This window comes from Theropithecus gelada, chromosome 6 (assembly GCF_003255815.1).
Source record: "Theropithecus gelada isolate Dixy chromosome 6, Tgel_1.0, whole genome shotgun sequence".
Lineage (NCBI taxonomy): Eukaryota > Metazoa > Chordata > Mammalia > Primates > Cercopithecidae > Theropithecus > Theropithecus gelada.
Genome location: NC_037673.1, coordinates 31,901,107 through 31,919,096, shown reverse-complemented (window position 1 = coordinate 31,919,096; position 17,990 = coordinate 31,901,107). Strand labels below are relative to the sequence as shown.

At 46.7% G+C, this 17,990-nt stretch overlaps 1 protein-coding gene across 1 annotated transcript in view; it reads right to left on the bottom strand.

The window, feature by feature from the left end:
* The window catches only part of PDZD2 (PDZ domain containing 2), a 326,600-nt gene that overhangs the window by 104,715 nt on the left and 203,895 nt on the right, over positions 1 to 17,990 (bottom strand). Inside the window, exons 4-5 of the mRNA XM_025388677.1 lie at positions 8,813 to 8,955; positions 3,596 to 3,728 (exon numbers count right to left, since the gene is read on the bottom strand). Coding sequence (XP_025244462.1) covers positions 3,596 to 3,728; positions 8,813 to 8,955 — 276 coding nt within the window. The remainder of the gene's footprint in view (positions 1 to 3,595; positions 3,729 to 8,812; positions 8,956 to 17,990) is intronic.

The following is a 17,990-nucleotide window of genomic DNA, read 5'->3' as shown; positions in this document are numbered from 1 at the left end:
CCTTAAAGTCAAAGCCTCTAGCAGGAATGCATTATCTTTTTCTTATACCATTGGCTCTAGCGTCCTTTATATTTTATTTGCATAAAAGCAGCTTGGTGCATGAGAAACCGCACGAACTCTGAAGTCTGGTGGACTCAGGCTAAAACCCAATTCTGTGACCTCAGGTCAAGGTAATTAACCACTGGGATTGGTTTGCTTTTGTTTTTTGAGACACGGTCTTGCTCTGTCACCCAGGCTGGAGTGTAGTGGCACGGCCATGGCTCACTGCAGCCTTGACCTCCTAAGTTCAAGCAATCTTCTTGCCTCAGCCTCCCAAGTAGCATGGACTACAGGTGTGTGCTAACCATGCATGGCTAATTTTTTATTTTTATTTTTTGTAGAGAAGAGGTCTCACTATTTTGCCCAGGCTGGTTTTAAACTCCTAGGCTCAAGCAATCCTCCTCAGCCTCCCAAAGTGCTGGGATTACAGGCATGAGCCACCATGCCCAGTCCAACCACTTGGAACTTAATACCATTCACTGAATAAAAAGAACTAAAAGCACCTGGCACCCTGTGTACATGTAGCGTGCTTTCTTCCTTTAAGTCACGTACATGGCACCTGGCACATGTAGCGTGCTTTTTTCCTTTAAGTCACGTACATGGCACCTGGTACATGTAGCGTGCTTTTTTCCTTTAAGTCATGTACATGGCACCTAGTACTACACGTAGCGTGCTTTCTTCCTTTAAGTCGGTGTGTCTCACAGGGAGCAGGTATCATTGAGGAACCAGTTTTCAAAGCCCCTTCATTATTTGCTTTACCCATGAGTGGCCCGCCACCTTTTTTTTAATCTTCTGTTTTGTGTTTGTGGACAATGGCTTGACAGAGAAAAGCCATCCCCTTCCCCATTTTCCAAACTAGCAGGAGAGGCTGGATGTGGTTGCTCATGCCTGCAATCCCAGCACTTTGGGAGGCCAAGGCAGGTGGATCACCTGAGGTCAGGAGTTCAAGACCAGCCTGGCCAACATGGCAAAACCCTGTCTCTACTAAAAATACGAAAATTAGCCAGGCATGGTGATGGACACCTGTAATCCCAGCTACTTGGGAGGCTGAGGCAGGAGAATCGCTTGAACTTGGGAGGCAGAGGTTGCAGTAAGCCGAGATCATATCATTGCACTCCAGTCTGGGCAACAGGAGTGAGACCCCATCTCAAAAACAAAAACAAAACAAAAACAAAAACAAAAAAACTAACAAGAGAAGGAAGTCAGCACAAGAAATGCAGGTTTAGTAGTACATGGTAGAAAGCTCATGCAGAAACCCATGTTCTTCAGCACACGATTTTGAGGAGGTGGGCTGCGCAAATGAAACACGCTTTCTCTGCAGACATATGCCTCTGTGTGTCTGTGGTGTGTGTGTGTGGGGGGTGTGTGTGTGTGTTTATAAGACCCAAAGATGCTTTCAGGCTCCCACTTCATCTGGCAAAATGAGGAACTTGTTTCTCCTTCTCTTGCAGCATTTCCCTCCTTGTGGAATTCACCAGCTGACAGAGAGAATCCCGGGTTTGTTCTGCTGCCCCATTTCCAGCGCGGGGCTACAGACAGCCCACAGGCAGACGCTCTGGGTGAAGACATGCAGGGAGCGCAATGGACCCAAGAGAAGGCCCCAAGGTGTCCCTTGGTATCTCTGGAAAGGGAGAAAAGGACCTATGAATGGACAGTGGTCTCAACGCCTACCTCCAGGGTCTCAGATGCCCCCTCTTCCTGCCAAGTCTTCACCAGAGCTCTGTAGATAGATTGTCTTTGGAAGTCTGAGAGTCTAGGTCAAGGTTTTGGGGTAAAAGGTGTAAAGAAAGGAAAGCAGATTTTTTGGATAGCCCAAAATGTTCTTCTAATGTATTTGTTCAATACTCTGAAAATCAGCAATCGATCTTGCAATTTAAGGGGGAAAATATAAAGAGACCTATGATGCCAGGTTTGAAAGAACAACAGAGATAATGGAAAAAGGATTCCCCACATTAGCCAGAGCGTCATGCTGCACAGGGCTAAGAGGGTGTGGCCTCATCCCGTCCTTCCTGGCTGGAATTGGAATAAAGCCTCATGGCTCCACTTCACCACCTCCTCGGCCACACAGACTCTGCTCTAGTCTCATCAACAGCACATCGGCCCACAGCTCAGACACACCAGAGGTCACCGCCTCCTCTTTCTCACCACAGTTGTGAAGTCCTGCAGACTTTAGCCAGTGCTTTAAGAAGGAGATGCTGGGGCCCAGAACTGGACACTATATTAATGCACTCTAGGGTGGGGGTAAAAGGAACTCTGGCCTGCCTGGGGCCTCAGGACCTGTGGAGGACCCATGGAGAAGAGGTGGCAGGGAGACAGGGGACAGACACTGGGCTGGGCATTAGGGCCTGGGTCCCGGCGCTGCTGATGGCATTGTGGCCTCTGCAAGACGGTAGCGGCCATGGAAGCTCTGCCTCACCGTCTTCATTTGTAAATTGGCTGGGCAAACAGGATTCACAATGCTTCCTCCAGCTCCAACACTCAGAGGCCACAAGTGACAGCAGAAGCCACGGGCTGCCCTCGGCGGCCCCTGAGCCTGTCTTCCCTTTCCAGCTGCCAGGCTTCCAAGTCTCCTCTCCAGCTCCTCCTGGAAGAGCTGCCAGTCTCTCCACATTCTCCTTCCTTCCATCTACCATTTTCTTTCTTTCCTTTCCATCCCCTAACACTGCAGTCTCCAACCTTTTTTGGCACCAGGGACCAGTTTCATGGAAGACAATTTTTCCAAGGATGGTAGGGGCAAGGGGGATGGTTTTGGGATTAAACTGTCCCACTTCACATGATCATGCATTAGATTCTCATAAGGACTGTGCAACCTAGATCCGTTGCGTGAGCAGTTCACAATAGGGCTTGCGCTCCTATGAGGATCCAGTGCTGCTGCTGATCTGACAGGAGGCGGAGCTCTCAGGAGGTAATGCTCACTCACAGGCTGCTCATCTACTGCTGCATAGCCCAACTCCTAACAGGCCATGGACCACTGCCCATCCACAGCCCAGGGGATGGGAACACCTGCCCTAACATATACATACAAAAACTCTTAAAGGGCCAGGCATGGTGGTGCACGCCTATAATCCCAGCGCTTTGGGAGGCTGAGGTGGGTGGATCACCTGAGGTCAGGAGTTTGAGACCAGCCTGACCAACATGGAGAAACACCGTCTCTACTAAAAATACAAAATTTGCCGGGTGTGATGGCATGCGGCTATAATCCCAGCCACTTGGGAGGCTGAGGCAGGAGAATTGCTTGAATCTGGGAGGTAGAGGTTGCGGTGAGCCGCGATCACACCATTGCACTCCAGACTAGGCAACAAGAGTGAAACTCCATCTCAAACAAAAACAAAAACAAAAACAAAAACTTCTTAAGGAAAGCCAAATAACTAACTGCACTTCAGCTAAGGGAATCCACATAGCATTGCCCTGTGGAAGCAAGGCTTTTTCAATGGCCCAAGGTAAACATACAAGTGGACACGTGTGGGTTTGTGTGTGTGTGTGGCATGGGAGGTGTGGCTCAACCCCAACTCACCACTGCCACCATTACGAGGACCAAAAAACAAACACAACCTACCTTGCTGGCCACCACCAGCTGCACCATTCCCGTGGCGGAGCGAAGAATGGCCACTGCTTCCTCGTGGGAGAGCCCGACCAGTAAATGACCATTGATTACCAGCAGCTCATCTCCTAAGGACAGCCTGCCATCCCTGAGGAAAGGGAGATGGGAAAAAAATCCCTTGTCAAGACATTCTGGGCCTGAGAAGGGCCACTTTCTGGAGCTAGGGAGGGTGGTGAGGAGGGACAGTTAAGATTGGGCTAAAGAGGACACTGTGATGGCCAGAGGCAGTTGGGGATGCGACTGCTTTATTCGTGGTGCCCAGATTCCCATCAGAGGGTTCCCTCCATGATTTCAGGCAGTGGCTCAGTAATAGGCACATTAAGGTCACCAGCCTACCTGGCATCAATGTCAGTGAAACTCCCATCCAGGTGGAGATGGTGATAGAGGAACCAAGACCCCAAGGTTTGAGGAGAGTTGAGTCATTCTTCTCTTAATCCTCCCCGCCATCCTGCCCTGATGACTGAGTCACTGAGCTGAGCTCAGAAAGAGCAGAGATATCCTAAGCCCACCTGCATTCCTTTCCTAACGCACTGCCCTCCTCCCTTCCCAGGTGACATGAACCTGACCAGATGTCCTCTGGGGCACCTGTGATTCACACTACACTACATGGGACTGTATCTCCCAACAGGGGCACCTGTGATTCACACTACACTACATGGGTCTGTATCTCCCAATGGGGCACCTGTGATTCACACTACACTACATGGGTCTCTATCTCCCAACAGAGTTACAGGTCCCTGAGGGAAAAGTCCCTCACTCTCAGCACCTTGTTCTTTTTCTTCTTTTTTGTTTTTTTAAGTATGTTTGTGTGTGTGCGTGTGTTTGTTTTTGAGACAGAGTCTTGCTCTGTCATCCAGGCTGGAGTGGAGTGGCACGATCCTGGCTCACTGCAGCCTGGAATTCCTGGGTTTAAGTGATCCTCCTGCCTTAGCCTCCTGAGTAGCTGGGACTACAAATGTGTGCCACCAGGCCCGGCTTCAGCTCCTTTTTCATCCTTGAGTCTCTCCAGCCAAGCCTCATATGCAGAAGGATGAATAAAAAGAAAGAAAAGAAAAGACAAGAAAGGAAAAGAACAAATAAACTGCCTAAACTGCTGTCGCTGCAGGTATCAGACCTGGGCTACAAACAGGGTGTTTCTTTCCTTTAAATTAAATTATGGCTGACTCTGAGCTTTCTTCTCCCTGGGCTGGCAGGAGACTCAGCTGTCACGGGGACTGCCTCCCCTCAGGTGGGTCAGGGCTTGGTGTGGCGCAGTGCCAGAGCACTGGGCAGGCCCCTTGAATCATGGTGAATCAACAGTCCCTGTGGATCCCACCAGAGCCTCCAGTGTCTGATCTCCCGGGATCCCAAAGGAGCCAGAGGTGGCTGAATGTGGGACAGGAAAGCTGGTGAGGCAGAGAGACCTTTAGCCTCGGATCCCACTGCACCCACTAGAGCAAGCTTGGCCAACCCGTGGCCTGCATGTGGCCCAGGATGACTTTGAACATGGTCCAACACAAATTTGTAAACTTTCTTAAAACATGATTTTTTTTTGCGTGATTTTTTTAAAGCTCATCAGCTACCGTTTGTGTTAGTGTAGTTTATGTGTAGCCCAAGACAATTCTTCTTCTTCCAATGTGGCCCAGGGAAGCCAAAAGATTGGACTTCCCCGTTCTAAAGGCTCACATCAGCACCCAGGGTGCTGCCATGAAACACACGCACGTCTCCGACACGCCCAGAAGCCCCGTTTCTCTCCAGTCCCCTAGCTTTCTTTCAATGAATCAACTGACGTCTCTTCTTCCATCCTTCCCTTCCCTTTCCTTCCTTCAACAGCTTTTCTCTCACTTTCTGTCTCCTTCCTCTAGGGCATGTGCCATTGTCTTTTCTACGAATTTGGGCTTTAACAGAAGACAGGAGGCACCAGAGACCTCTGATACTCTCTGTTTCTGTCCTTCAAAAATTCCTGAAGCAGAGAAATGCTACGGGCCCCATTAGTTGTTTGGAATGGTGGGAGATGGGGAATGGGAAAACCAAGAAGAAACAAGCTGGAATCTCAGGAGTTGTGTGGGTGGGCCACTCAGGAGCTGTTTCCTACGGGAGGAGAGGGATTCAGGAATCAAGAACACAATGGTTCAGACCAGTGTCCTGGCTTACTTATTCAGAATGCCATCAAGACCATCCTTGTCCCTTGGGAGGCTGAGGTGGGTGGATCACGAGGTCAGGAATTCGAGACCAGCCTGGCCAACATAGTGAAACTCCATCTCTACTAAAAATACAAAAATTAGCTGGGTATGGTGGCAAGTGCCTGTAGTCCCAGCTACTTGGGAGGCGGAGGCAGGAGAATCGCTTAAACCCAGGAGGCAGAGGTTGTGGTGAGCCAAGATCACACCACTGCACTCCAGCCTGGGCAACAGAGTGAGACGGCATCTCAAAAAAAAAAAAAAAAAGACCATCCCCATCCCTTTTCCTTTTCTTATTTCCCTCTTTCATTTGTTTCATCTCCTGTTAACTAAAATGCCCCGCTTGTGAATCATATACCCCAGAGGGTCAAAGAGACACACACACAACTCCAGGCTAAGAATGAAAGGAAAATGACGAGACCCAATAGAAATGGCTCAGATGGGAAATAGACAAGAACAGTTCTAAGTTTATCTCTGGGCACAGGAATTTCCTACTTGCCAGCTTGCTAAAGGAAGACTAGAACTTAAGACCTATGATTAATGGGAAACTGTCTATCTGACAGGAGCTCCTCAAAGCATATGTCACTTTGGAAGTTCAATAATGCTCTTTGGAGTAAAAACCACCTAGGGTCTTAATCCTTCAATACTTACTACCACCCAGACAACTAACAATTGCAGTTAATCTTATTTCTACTTTAGTGATCAGCATCCTCTTCTGTAATAAGAGAACTGATGAGCATAAAAGACTTTGCTGGTTTTTGCCCTGGTCCTCTTCTTAAGTTTTCCATTCTTCAGACTATCTATCTCCAGCTCCTTCGACTGTACCTCATGTGACATCCTTCTGCGTCCCCTCCCAAGCCTGGGCAGGCCAATACCAGTCTGGTTTGCCACACCCCTCTTAGAATCAGGGTACCTGAGCTGAACACCAAGTTCCAGACTAGTTTATAAAAGATGATCACCTCGCTCATCAATGAAACTCTCCCTTTATACGTCTACTGTATACTGTGGGCATACAATATACGTACACGCCCCACCAGGCCTTGCCAATTGTAGACACCCTATGTGTGTGGAAGCAATTAGCTAGCAGTTAAGAGTCAGCCTGACATTTTGGGATAGCCACATCCTTCTTACTCAAAATAAACTGTTTTGCACATGCTCTAGCTAAACACCATTCCTCTTCCTACTTCAGATCATTGTTCAGATTAAAACAAAAGTGTGCCGGGCGCGGTGGCTCACGCCTGTAATCCCAGCACTTTGGGAGGCCAAGGCAGGTGGATCACGAGGTCAGGAGATCGAGACCATCCTGGCTAACACGGTGAAATCCCGTCTCTACTAAAAATACAAAAAATTAGCCGGCCCGTGGTGGAGGGCACCTGTAGTCCCAGCTACTCGGGAGGCTGAGGCAGGAGAATGGCGTGAACCCAGGAGGCGGAGCTTGCAGTGAGCCGAGATCGCTCCACTGCACTCCAGCCTGGGTGAGAGCGAGACTCCGTCTCCAAAAAAAAAAAAAAAAAAAAAAAAAAGTGTTTTTTTTGAGACAAAGTCTCTTGCTCTGTCACCCAGGCTGGAGTACACTGGCACAGTGATGGCTCAATGCAGCTTCAATCTTCCAGGCTCAAATGATCCTCCCACCTCAGCCTCCTGAGTAGCTAGGACTAAAGGAGTGTCCCAACAAGAGCAGCTAGTTTATTTTATTATTTTAGTTTATTTACTTTTGAGACGGAGTCTCACTCTGTCGCCCAGGCTGGAGTGCAGTGGCGCGATCTCGGCTCACTGCAAGCTCTGCCTCCCGGGTTCACGCCATTCTCCCGCCTCAGCCTCCGGAGTAGCTGGGACTACAGACGCCCGCGACCGCGCCTGGCTAATTTTTTGTATTTTTTTTAGTAGAGACGGGGTTTCACCGTGTTAGCCAGGATGGTCTCAATCTCCTGACCTCGTGATCCGCTCGCCTCGGCCTCCCAACGTGCTAGGATTACAGGCGTGAGCCACCGCGCCCGGCCCATTTTATTTTATTTTTTAATTGAGACAAAGTCTCACTCTGTTGCCCAGGCTGGAGTGCAGTGGTGCGATCTCGGCTCACTGCAACCTCCGCCACCCGGGTTCAACTGATTCTTGTGCCTCAGCCTCCCAAGTACCTGGGACTACAAGCACACACCACCACACCTGGCTCATTTCTTTGTAATTTTAGTAGAGACGGGTTTCATCTGTTGGCCAGGCTGGTCTCGAACTCCTGATCTCAGGTGATCTGCCTCGGCCTCCCAGAGTGCTGGCATTATAGGCGCACCTGGCCACTATTTTTTAATTTTTACTTTTTGTAAACACCAGGTCTCACACCATGTTGCCCAGGCTAGTCTTAAAGTCCTGGGTTCAAGCAATCCTCCCGCTTTGGCCTCCCAAAGTGTTGGGATTACAGGTGTGCGCTACTGCACCTGACCTACAAAAGTTTTGAGGTATGAATTGTTTTCAGATCGTAAGGAGAAAAATTCACATTTACTTAATTTTCCTTCCACATCTGTATGGCAGAGATACATATATCTAAGTATGCCTGAAATCCTGATAGACCTGACAAGTGAAGCCCCAGTGCTGTGGGCTTCTGTGGTCAAACGGAAAACCAATCACTTTCCCAGGTCATTAGTCAAGTCTTATAGGAGTTACGATCTTGGGAATGCGGTGTTCTACTCAGCAGCATATCCTCAGTAAGCAGCCTCATATCGTCTCAGCACGTTAGGATAGGTAACAGTCACTTGAAACTAAAACTGTACTATAAAGAGATCCAATCTCTCCTTGTTTTAGAAGATCCTGCAGTACCTTCTGCAATTAGCCATTTCCTGTGCTCAGAGGTGTGTTCAATTCGAACCACTCTTGCCTGGTTTCCTTCTGTGCTCCAGCATAATCTTTATGAACTGTAATCACCAGGGCTTTGAACAAGTGGAAGAGGGCCTGCACCAGCGGGGAGGGAGGGGAAAGGACAGGAAGCGGAGGGACGGGGGAGGGGAGAGGGTTATCTAGTCACCTGTGAGCGGCACCTCCTTCCTTCACTTGAGTGACAACGATAGCGTGAGGTGAGCGCTTTGATCCTCGGCCTCCACTAACCTGAATTCCCAGCCCATCCGATTCTTTGAGCAGCTCCATCTTCCATATTCGGCCAACTTCCTCCTTGGAAGAAAAAGTGAGCACACCATGAAGGAGGTTGACAGACACACGGCATTGACACGGGAGAACGGAGCTGTCACGTCTGGCCGGATATCCATCGCTTGTCAACAGATAATCACAGATTATCACAGGAGAAAATAATTCTGCCGATTGGACCCAAGTCTTTGGCTGGCAGTGCTGTCCAACAGAACTTTCTGTGATCATGGAAATGTTCTATATTTGAGCCATCCGATATGGAGCCACCAGCCACAGGTGGCTATTTCATGCTTGCAATGTGCTAGTGGCAACTGGGGAACTGAATTTGTAACTGAATTGAATTCTAGTTAAATTTCAAGAGCCACCTGTGGCTAATGACTATACTATGGGCAGCACAGCACAGTGATGATTAAATTTCCTGAACAGGGTCCTGTTAAGTGAAGCTGCTTCTGCCTGAAACCTGGATGCCACTGTGCATGTAAACACTGACTGTTTCTGGGTTCCTTTGACTTCTGCACAGCTACTAATTAATAAAGATGAAAGGAAGGCAAAGCTCAGGTCTTGCTGCCAGGAGACTTCAACTAGTTGGAACCCAGCTCTGCCATTTATAACTTATGAAAGCCACCTAATGCTTAAAAGTCTCAGTTTCCTTGCCTCTAAATTGGGAATTTAATATTTCCAGGTTTGTTCTTAGAATTAAATATTTGTGCAAATAGGTGGCAGTACAACACCCAGTAAATAAATGTTGATAGGTAACTATATTACTTACATATACACATATAAGCATATTTATGTTAAAAATACCATATTGAGGGCCAGGCACCGTGCCTCATGTCTGTAATCCCAGCACTTTGGGAGGCTGAGGCAGGCGGATAACCTGAAGTCAGGAGTTTAAGACCAGCCTGGCCAACATGGTGAAACCCCGTCTCTATCAAAAATACAACAAATTAGCTGGGCATCATGGCAAGCTCCTGTAATCCCAGCTACTTAGGAGGCTGAGGGAGGAGAATCACTTGAACCTTGGAGGTGGAGGTTGCAGTGGGCCGAGATGGTGCTACCGCACTCCAGCCTGGGTGACAAAGCAAGACTCCGTCACCAAACAAACAAGCACACAGAAAAACAAAAAACACCATATTGAATTGAATCTCAAACTTCCTTAAAACACATAAATGAGATATTTAATAGAGAAACCAAAACAAAAAATTAATTGATGATTTTGATACCCACTGCCACAGACGCTGGGCTGCACATTCCCTAAATACATTTAAGAAATGCTTCAACCCCTATACAAATCTTCTTTAAAAAAAAAATTACGCCGGGTGTGGTATCTCACGCCTATAATCCCAGCACTTTGGGGAGGCTGAGGTGGGCAGATCACCAGAGGTCAGGAGTTCAAGACCAGCCTGTCCAACATGGTGAAATCCCATCTCTAAAAAAGATACGAAAAAAATTAGCTGGGCGTGGTGCTGGGCACCTGTAATCCCAGCTACTCAGGAAGCTGAGACAGGAGAATCGCTTGAACCTGGAAGGTGGAGGTGAACCTCCCCCCCACACAAAAAAAAACCCAAAAACAATAAATAAATAAATAAACAAACTAATCAATGTCTCTAAGCCATCTGATTGCTGATAGCCTTTCTGCCTTGGTTTATCCTCCATTTGTCTGCTTGCTTCACTCAAGGACACACACATATGCTCACTGCAAAACCGTTGACTCTCCCAAGTCCTTAGCTATTTAGAGAAACGAAAGCAAAACCTTCCAAAGTGATTTACTTTGGGGTCTCACTTCAGACTCACCCCTGTAGTTCTTTTTAGCCTTAGCTATATGGGCCTGGCTCACAAGACATATGAAACAAAAGCCATTTTCATATGAAACAAATGACATATGACATATGACATATGAAACAACATAGGAAACAAAAGCCATCTGCTTTTAACATCCATCATGAAAAGTCCAATGGAACCATTAAGGTCCAACATGGACAAAGCCATCAGCCCCCTAGAAATAGGCAACCTGCCTGTTCAAGCTGCTTACAAAGGAGAAAGAATGTGTGGCATTTAGAAAATCTGAAATACACAGTCAGAAACTGAAATGAAACTTCATGCAACAGTAAAAAAACCAGATGTCGAGCAGTCATTGATGTGCAGCAATAGGAATGTCTGGGGAAATTATTAGCAGACAGAGACCTGTTGGATCCCACACTCCTTCGGGTACCGCACCGTTCGGTGGGGTTCTGCTATCCCAGGAACAGACCCTGGTGCCAACTATCTCCTCCATCCCCTGACCACAGTCAAATGAAGCCTGTCTGGCCAAATGTAACTTCAGAAGTCACTGGCTTACCACAGTAGTTCATGAACTTGTCAACGATCTCTATTTCATCCAATCACCTCATTTTGGACTCTACGGTTTTTGGTTTGCTGCCTCTGACCTCTGGAACACCTTTCCCTTCCCCATTCAGAAACATCTTCCCTGGCCTTGTAAGTCTCTCATTGCTCTACTACTTCCAAAAAGCCACTCTTGAGGATCAGTACAGCCGCCAAGATGGCAACTTTCAACACTTCCAATGGGGCCCTATGGCCTAGCAGATACCACTGAAAAGAACAGAATCAGGGATGTGCTGACTGGATGTTGTCCTGGCTTTCTGGGCCTCCCACGCCAGCATAGAACAGCCCTGTGGCTGCCTCACGGCACACGTGAGAGTAGGATGGTGGCTTTTTTTTTTTTTCATGGAAGATATGTTCTGACTGCTGGGGTCTAGAAGATGAGTGTTTCTTCCAGGACAGAAAAGCCGTGGACCTGTTTCCCAAGAGCAACAGGGACCATTCTTAGAGTCCAGAAATAAGAAAATCTATTTGGGTTTTAGCGCAAATTAATAAAAACCTATTCATCCCCCTTACTAGTTTACGCCACCATTCTTTTCCCCTTTTCCCCTCCTCCTTGTCAAACAAAACATGTAAGTATGGTTAATGAAGGATGTGACAATACTAGGTACATTCCTTTCTAATTTTTAAATGCTTTTAGAAGTAGGACTTGTGACAAGAAACATGCAAAATGACGTTCATGGGAATAGAATATCAGCCTGAATGTATATATACACTGACCTAAGAGTTCAAGACACTTTCTATCAAGAGCACCCACATATCCACTCCATTTGCCTGCCCCCAGCCGCCCCAAATCACAAAACTCGTTAAAAACAAAGTCATGCAAAACACGTAACAAATAAAATTGGCTTCAGAGGGCAGAAATCATGTCTGTAATATAGCCCCCAACGACACTAGTCAAGAAACAGACCTTCTTTTTCACTTTTATCCAATAACGTAGTTTTTTTTTCTTTTTTCTTTTCAAAATTGAAAGTAGGAAATAGGAGGGGAGTATCCAAAGAAATTAATGCAAGTTTCCTCACCTTGGAATTTCTGATCATTTAATGAAGGGAGTTCAGAGGACTACAAAGGAAGACACAAGCAGCAAGAAGTAAATGTTAGCAGTTTTTTTTGTTTGTTTGTCTTTGTTTTTCTTTTGAGACAGGGTCTCACTCTGGAGTGAGTGCTGGAGTGCAATGGTGCAATCTTGGCTCACTGCAACCTCCGCCTCTTGGGTTCAAGCGATTCTCCTGCCTCAGCCTCCCGAGTAGCTGGGATTACAGGTGCGCACCACCACATCCATTCAGCGAATTTTTGTATTATTAGCAGAGACAGGGTTTCACCATGTTGGCCAAGCTGGTCTCGAACTCCTGACCACTGGTGATCTGCCCACCTCGGCCTCCCAAAGTGCTGAGATTACAGGCGTGAGCCACCGTACCTGGCCCACAATTGTCAGTTTTAAATGTATTTGCCTACAGCAGCGTTCAGTAAAAAATAAAACCAGTGTCTGACACTTAGTAGGCTAAAACTTGTAATGGCCAAAAACTAACAGGCCAACTTAAATATAACGATATTAAGGATATTTCCAATTACCTCCTTTAACAATTCCACTTGGGTAACTGATATACACCTTAGTACAATCAAAACTGGACTTTTTCCTCTCTTGTTCCTGGCTTTCCCATCTCAACGGGAACAGCATTATCCTCTACTCATGCTAAAGATGATCCACAAGCCAAAAGTCCATGAGGTATCTTTGATTCCTTCTGTTTTACCTCCCACATCTGAACCACAAGTACCATTTGTAGAGTCTAGTTCCAAAACAGATCCCACACCCACCGACTTCGGCTCATCTCCCCCACCACCTCCCCCTTGTCAAAGTGACCAGCTCCAGATTGGTCTCCCTTTTAACTCTTCACCTCCTACAATCCATGATCCTCCATCAAACATCCGAGGGGAATGTTTAAAAAACACAGGCTGTGATGCACTCAGCATAAGCCCTCCAACAACTTCCCACCCGACCAAGAATAAGGTTCAAACTACAAGGTGGCATATGCGAACCTCTGTAACCAGCCCTGACCACACCTCCTGAATCGTCTCCTAGTGCCCAGTGTCTTTTCTCCTGGAACACTCTATCGTTCCTGCCTGAGGGCAGATGCTTTTGCTGGTTCTTCCCTGGGAACATTCTGCCCCAGACTGTGCAGGGCTGCCCTTTTCTGACACTCAATCCTCAGCTCAAACATTGCCTCTTTACTGAGATCTTCCTGCTCTGACACCCAACATCAACCAGCGCCCTGCCCATGACACTGCCCAGCCACCTTTCACTTCACCCTGTTTTATTTCATTGGCTCGTCAGCTTCTGACACTGTGACTCGTGGATTTGCTTATTTATTGTTTGTGGTATGCTGTAAACGCTGTGAGGTAAGAACCTTGTCTGTCTTGCTTACCAACCAGTTCTCTAGCAATTACAACAGTGTCTACCACATAATAATGATATCCCATAAATAGCACTGAAGGAACAAATATAGAATGTTTACCCACTAATCTTACGGTTCCATGACAGTCCTTGTGACTGAGGTTAAGAAGCTCACACAGATGGGAGATCTGTCTGTTTGCCAGTGTGTTCAATGTGTGAACCCTGGTCCAGTTGGAGAGGCCGAGTTCTGCAACAGACCCTGTCTAGACAGATGGTTTGGGCATTTGTTTTCTTTTATATTAGCTAAAAGGGCAACGAGACTTTGTCAGCCTATTGAGAAAAAGCCAAACCCTGAAAAACTGGATGCTATGCAGTCTTCTGCACTAATGTTGTTGGAGTGTTACCCTTTCCTGTAAACTGCCAATTACTGTGTGAGTTCACACATGCATCCCTTCACTGACGCCAACGAAGGGATTTATTTACCAAAACAGGAGCGTACATTAAAGGGAGCTGTCTCACAGCATTTAAATGACCTCATTACTGCTGGAACCAAAAAGAAAACTTTGCAACAGCAACTTTGCCCCATATGTGAGAAGACACAATCCAACCAGAATCTTGCTACAGTAAGTGCTCCGGCTCTAGTTGCAAACCTTTTCTGAAACCGTTTACTTACACCTTCTTATTCAGAATGACCAGTAAGACATGGGTGAGCATAATGTCAGAGCTGGAAGTCCCTTAGTCATCAGACCAAAATGCTTAGTTTATAGGTGAGAAAACAGAAGGCCAGAGAAAGGCTGCAACAACCTGAAGGCCACAGTGCTGGGGATCGCAGAACTGAGGCAGGAACTCAGGGTCCCATCTCCCAGGACTAGTACTCTTGGGGCCTTCATAAATATCTACAAGGCACTGAGCTAAGATGGGAAACAAAGACAAAGAAGGCCCCGCCCTGTACTATTCACAATAGCAAAGATATAGAATCAACCTAAGTATCTATCAATGGCTGACTGGATAAAGAAAATGTGGTATACACCAGGCCAGGCGTGGTGGCTCATGTCTGTAATGCCAGCACTTTGGGAGGCTGAGGCGGGCAGATCACTAGAGGTCAGGAGTTCGAGGCCAGCCTGGCCAACATGGTGAAACCCCTTCTCTACTAAAAATACAAAACATTAGCTGGGCATGGTGGCATGTACCTATAGTTCCAGCTATTTGGGAGGCTGAGGCAGGATAATTGCTTGAACCCGGGAGGCAGAGGTTGTAGTGAGCTGAGGTTGCGCCACTGAACTCCAGCCTGGGCGACAGAGTGAAACTTCATCTCAAAAAAAAAAAAAGAAAATGTGATATATACCATAGAATACTCCTCAGTCATAAAACAGAATGAAATCATGTCTTTTGCAGCAACATGGATGGAACCAAAGGCCATTACCTTCAGTGAAATAACTCAGGACACAAAGTCAAATACTCCATGTTCTCACTCCTAAGTGGGAGGTGAACAATGGGTGCCCATGCAGAGTGGAGTAATAGACACTGGAGACTGGAAAAGGGGGAAGCGGGGTGAGAGCTGAAAAATTATCTACTGAGTACAATGTTCACTATTCAGGTGATGGGTACATTAAAGCCTGAACTTCATCACTTTGTAATATATGCGTTGAAGAAATCTGCACCTCCATCCCCCAAATATATAAAACATTTTTAAAAAATCAAAGGCTCTGCTCTTAGGCTACTGGGGACACAACGAGCCAAATGGTAATTGGAATACGTGGGGCTCGAGCATGAATGAAGGCCAGCAGAGGGTACTGCAGGAGACAGAGGAGGAGATGGCTAACCACAGAGCAGGTGGCAGGAATGTCACGGATGCCTTCTAGAGGAGGGTGTCTTGAGGCTTGGTCCCCCAGGAAAGGTAGAAGCTAAGCGACACAGGAGAGGGAAGAAGAAACCAGGTAGTGAGTGCAGCACTCGCAAAGGCTCAGAGGTGACAGTAAGCATGGCTTTTGAAAAAGCTTGCAGTGAATTCACTCCAAATCAGGGAGGAAGAAAGCATAAGAAACTGGACATCAGGGATAGCTTCCAGATGGGGGTTAGTTACCAGAAAGGACAGGCCATGAGAAGCTTTCAACTTTCAGCCCTACCCCCATCTTCTGGAGTCAGGGGAGAAATGCTGGAGTTTGAGTTAACAAATGATCATGCCTTCAGGATGAAGCCTTCATACAAATCCCTAGAGTATGGGGTTCAGAGAGCTTCCAGGTTGGTGAATACATCCACGTGCCAGAAGGGTGATGCACCCCCTCACCCCCACCCTCCTCCACAGGGACAGAAGCTCCTGTGCTGGGAACCCTCCGGACCTCACTTTATGCAATTCTTCATCTGTATTCTTTATTATGTAATAAACTGGTAAAGGTAAAAAAGAAAAAAAGAAAAAAAGAAAAAAAGAAAGCAGTGAGAGATGGACGCAGACAGTTAAGCAGGAATCAGATGATAAAGGGCCTCGAATGACTGACAAGGTGTTTGGTAACAACCATGAAGGCCAAGTGGACCCACCAAACAGGTTTCAGCCAGTGTGTGTGTGTGCACGCACATGTATGTTGTGCACCTATGTGCATGTGTGTGAGTAATGAGATGTGCTGTTTAGAAAGGTCCCTCTGGTGGCAGTTGGGACAGTGGATGAATGGGATAGGAATGGGGGCGATGTCCCAGGTAGGGGAGTACTATGACAGCCCAGGGGCGAAATGAAAGCAGCCTAGCCCTGACCTGAAGTTATGGGAGTAAAGAGAGAGGGAGGGTGAGCTGCAGGATTTCAAAAGGAGCTACAGTTGACGGAACTTGGTGATTGACCGAACATAGCAGAAGGGAGCAGGAAGTGCTTCAGGTGACTCCAAGATGACCAGCTGTCCTGGTCTCCCTAGGACGGAGGGTTTCCCAGGATTTTCAGTGAGAAACCAGGGGAAGTTCTGGACAAACCAGGATGGTTGGTCACCCCATTGAATCTCATCAAACTTCCAGCTTGGGCAAACTTTGGGGACGGGGAGACCTAGAGCATTGGAGTGGGTTCAGTGCTATGGGAAAGGGATGCGCTAAGTTTTAGGCATGATGTGAAATATCCAACATGGAGACATCCTGCAGGCAGTGGGCACAAAATTCAGGGGGCTCAGGAGAGAGCTGAGGGCTCAGACACAGACTTGGGAGATGTCACCAGGTAGGACAATGTAAGTTTGCCCAGTGGCCATCAGGGCTCAGGAGAGAGCTGAAGGCTCACACACAGACTTGGGAGATGTTACCATGTAGGACAATGTGAGTTCACCCAGTGACCAAGGGGGCTTCCTGGAAAAGGACCATCCTCAGGCTGCCTCTGATGCAAACATGAGGGCTCATCAGGGAGATGTTCTGAGTGTGACGCTCCTTCTGAGTTTTCTACCCATTTCTGCAGATGCAGATCCGGGCAGCCTGCATGAAACTCTGCTGAACCACTTACAGAGGAGGCATAGGAAAAGGGTCTGGTACTGTACAGGGTAGATTACGATTCCTAGGGAAATACTACAAATGTACCCATAGACATTCCCGTGCCAGTCATGAATAAACTGTCCTGCTTGGCAAGTGGTAGGATTCTTTTTTTGTTATGTGACTACAGTTGGTTGTATTCATTTTCAACATGTAGCATTACAAAAATACATTACGTTCTATATAAGCAGATTCGCAAAAAGTCTCATCTTAGAGCAGTAAAGATCTTTGCTAAGAAGATAATGAGGAACTTTGAACTCATGTGTAAAATAGTTTGTCTACGTCCTAGGAGATTCTGTTTCAGAGGATAAATCCAACTTTGCCTTTTTAAATAGTAATCTGCTTGTATATGTATTATTGTGAGTTAATGTTTTATAGAAAATACCATTTTTAAAAAAGAAAAATTTGTTTAAAGGAGATATATCTCCTGTTGCTCTATTAAGAGGGAACTGGATGGAAAAGGCAAGACTGAGGGTTTATTTTAATGGAACATTTTCTTAGAACAAGTAACAGTCTATGAAAAAGAAGTGCCTGACAAACAAAAATGGCCTGAATGCTTATGAGCTTTTCTGTCATTTATTAATTTTTTGCAGCTATATTAAATCATTATAAAGGCAGAAATGGAAAAATACTCACATGTTTAATCTCCCATTATTCAAATGGAACAAAATTTTCCCCCCTAAAGGCTTAAGAGGTAAATAGGCATTTTCTGTTTTTCTGGAAATTCCATTTTAGCATGACCTTGGTCTCTGTCCTGGAGTAAAAATAAAAATCCCAAGAACCTAAACAGTCTTGTGTG